The following is a 2,143-nucleotide window of genomic DNA, read 5'->3' on the forward strand; positions in this document are numbered from 1 at the left end:
GGTTGAGGCCCCTTCCCTGGAGATATTCAAGGTGAGGCTCGACGAGGCCTTGGGGCAACCTGGTCTAGTTGGGGGTGTCCCTGCTGACTGCGGGGGGGTTGGACTAGGTGACCTTTGGAGGTTCCTTCCATCCCCGACCACTCTATGATTCTATGACATTAATATTAAAGATACTACTCCAACAAGCAACATGATGAAGCTGAAGCTTGCCCAGCACTTGCAATTGCAGTTAAGCTTAGGAAGTTTGTTTTGTTTCAAGTTTTCTGTGCCAAGTTTCTACCTCAGGCTGGCATCCTGGAAAACTTGTCACTGGGACAATTCAGTTGTCTCAGTTCTTCCATAACTAATCCAGCCCAAAAATCACAGAATCACAGAATCTCCTAGGTTGGAAGGGACCTTAAAGATCATCTTGTCCAACCGTCAACCTAAATGTTTCTCAGGTTTATTTGAGCAACATCGGAAGAATCTGTCAGCCATGTAGCTCTTGATCCTCTTTATACCGATTTGCCTAAATTTTGGGTTGGGAAAACTTGGCTTGCCCATGCTCAGTGGAGATTAGTGCTTTCTTGTCATACACGGAGAAGATGTGGACCTGTTGAACGGGTCCAGCGGAGGGGCCACAAAGATGGTCAGAGGGCTGGAGCACCTCTGCTGTGAAGACAGGCTGAGACAGGCTTGTTCAGCCTGGAGAAGAGAAGGCTCCAGGGAGACCTTAGAGCCCCTTCCAGTCCCTCAAGGGGCTTTGGGAGAGATGGGGAGGGACTCTGGATGAGGGAGGGGAGCCCTAGGAGGAGGGGGAAGGGTTTGACCCTGAAAGAGGGGAGATGGAGCTGAGATGTGGGGAAGAACTTGTTTGGTGTGAGGGTGGTGAGAGCCTGGCCCAGGTTGCCCAGAGAAGCTGTGGCTGCCCCATCCCTGGAGGAAACAGACAGTCCCCTGGTCTGCACCACGGCCCTTGATCCCAAAGTGGTGCCATCTGAGGGTGGATATATTGGTATCAAGGAGGGCCATGGAGATGCTGGGAGGGCTGGAGAGAGTTGGGGGGTTCAACCTGGAGAAGAGAAGGCTCCAGGGAGACCTTGGAGCCCCTTCCAGTCCCTCAAGGGGCTCCAGGAGAGATGGGGAGGGACTCTGGATCAGGGAGGGGAGCCCTAAGAGGAGGGGGAAGGGTTTGACCCTGAAAGAGGGGAGATGGAGCTGAGATGTGTGGAAGAACTTGTTTGGTGTGAGGGTGGTGAGAGCCTGGCCCAGGTTGCCCCGAGAAGCTGTGGCTGCCCCATCCCTGGAGGGGTTCAAGGGCAGGTTGGAGGGGGCTTGGAGCAACCTGGGCTGGTGGGAGGTGTCCCTGCCCAGGGCAGGGGGGTTGGAACTCGATGATCTTGAAGGTCCCTTCCAACTCTAACCATTCTGTGATTCTGTGGGTCTCTCTTCCCCAGCAAGGCTTGCCCCGTGCCTCAGTTTCCCCAGCAGAGAGACCAGCGCTAAAGCTGGGCTCCCAGTCCAAACCGCGACATCCCTCCCCGTGCCTCAGTTTCCCCCCTCCCCCCGCTGTGTTTTGTCACTCAGGGATGAACAACCGGGAGGTGCTGGAGCAAGTGGAAAGGGGCTACCGTATGCAGTGCCCGGGCAACTGCCCCCCCTCCCTCCATGACGTGATGGTGCAGTGCTGGAAGCGGGAACCCGAGGAACGGCCCACCTTCGAGTACCTCCAGTCCTTCCTCGAGGACTATTTCACCGCCACCGAGCCCCAGTACCAACCTGGGGACAACCAGTGACCCGGCGTTGGCACCCCCCCTCCCTCCTTATCCCCCTCCCCAGCCGGGCTCTGGGGTGTTTTTTGGGGCAAATCACCCTCTTTTTGCAGGGTGGTTGTTGCTCTCTTTGCCTGTGGTGTGTCGTCCACCTGGGGACAACCAGTGACCCAGCATTGGCACCCCCCTTCCTCCTCGCCCCCCCCCCCAGCCGGGCTCTGGGGTGTTTTTTGGGGCAAATCACCCTCTTTTTGCAGGGTGGTTGTTGCTCTCTTTGCCTGTGGTGTGTCGTCCCCCCAAAAATGCCTGTTGGGGGGTGCTCAGGATGCCCCGGGGAGGACAAGGGGCTTTGCACAAGGATTTTGGACTCAGAGAAGGGGGGGGGGAAAGCT

General features: G+C 56.8%; 1 protein-coding gene across 1 annotated transcript in view; it reads left to right on the top strand.

Moving 5' to 3' along the window:
- FGR (FGR proto-oncogene, Src family tyrosine kinase) overlaps window positions 1-1,895 on the top strand; it is a 16,800-nt gene extending 14,905 nt beyond the window's left edge. Inside the window, exon 10 of the mRNA XM_014959772.1 lies at window positions 1,567-1,895. Within this exon, the coding sequence (XP_014815258.1) occupies window positions 1,567-1,775 (209 nt within the window). The 3' untranslated portion in view covers window positions 1,776-1,895. The remainder of the gene's footprint in view (window positions 1-1,566) is intronic.
- The last annotated feature ends 248 nt before the right edge of the window (window positions 1,896-2,143 follow it).

This window comes from Calidris pugnax, unplaced genomic scaffold (genome assembly GCF_001431845.1).
Source record: "Calidris pugnax isolate Ruff unplaced genomic scaffold, ASM143184v1 scaffold402, whole genome shotgun sequence".
Taxonomy (NCBI): Eukaryota; Metazoa; Chordata; class Aves; order Charadriiformes; family Scolopacidae; genus Calidris; species Calidris pugnax.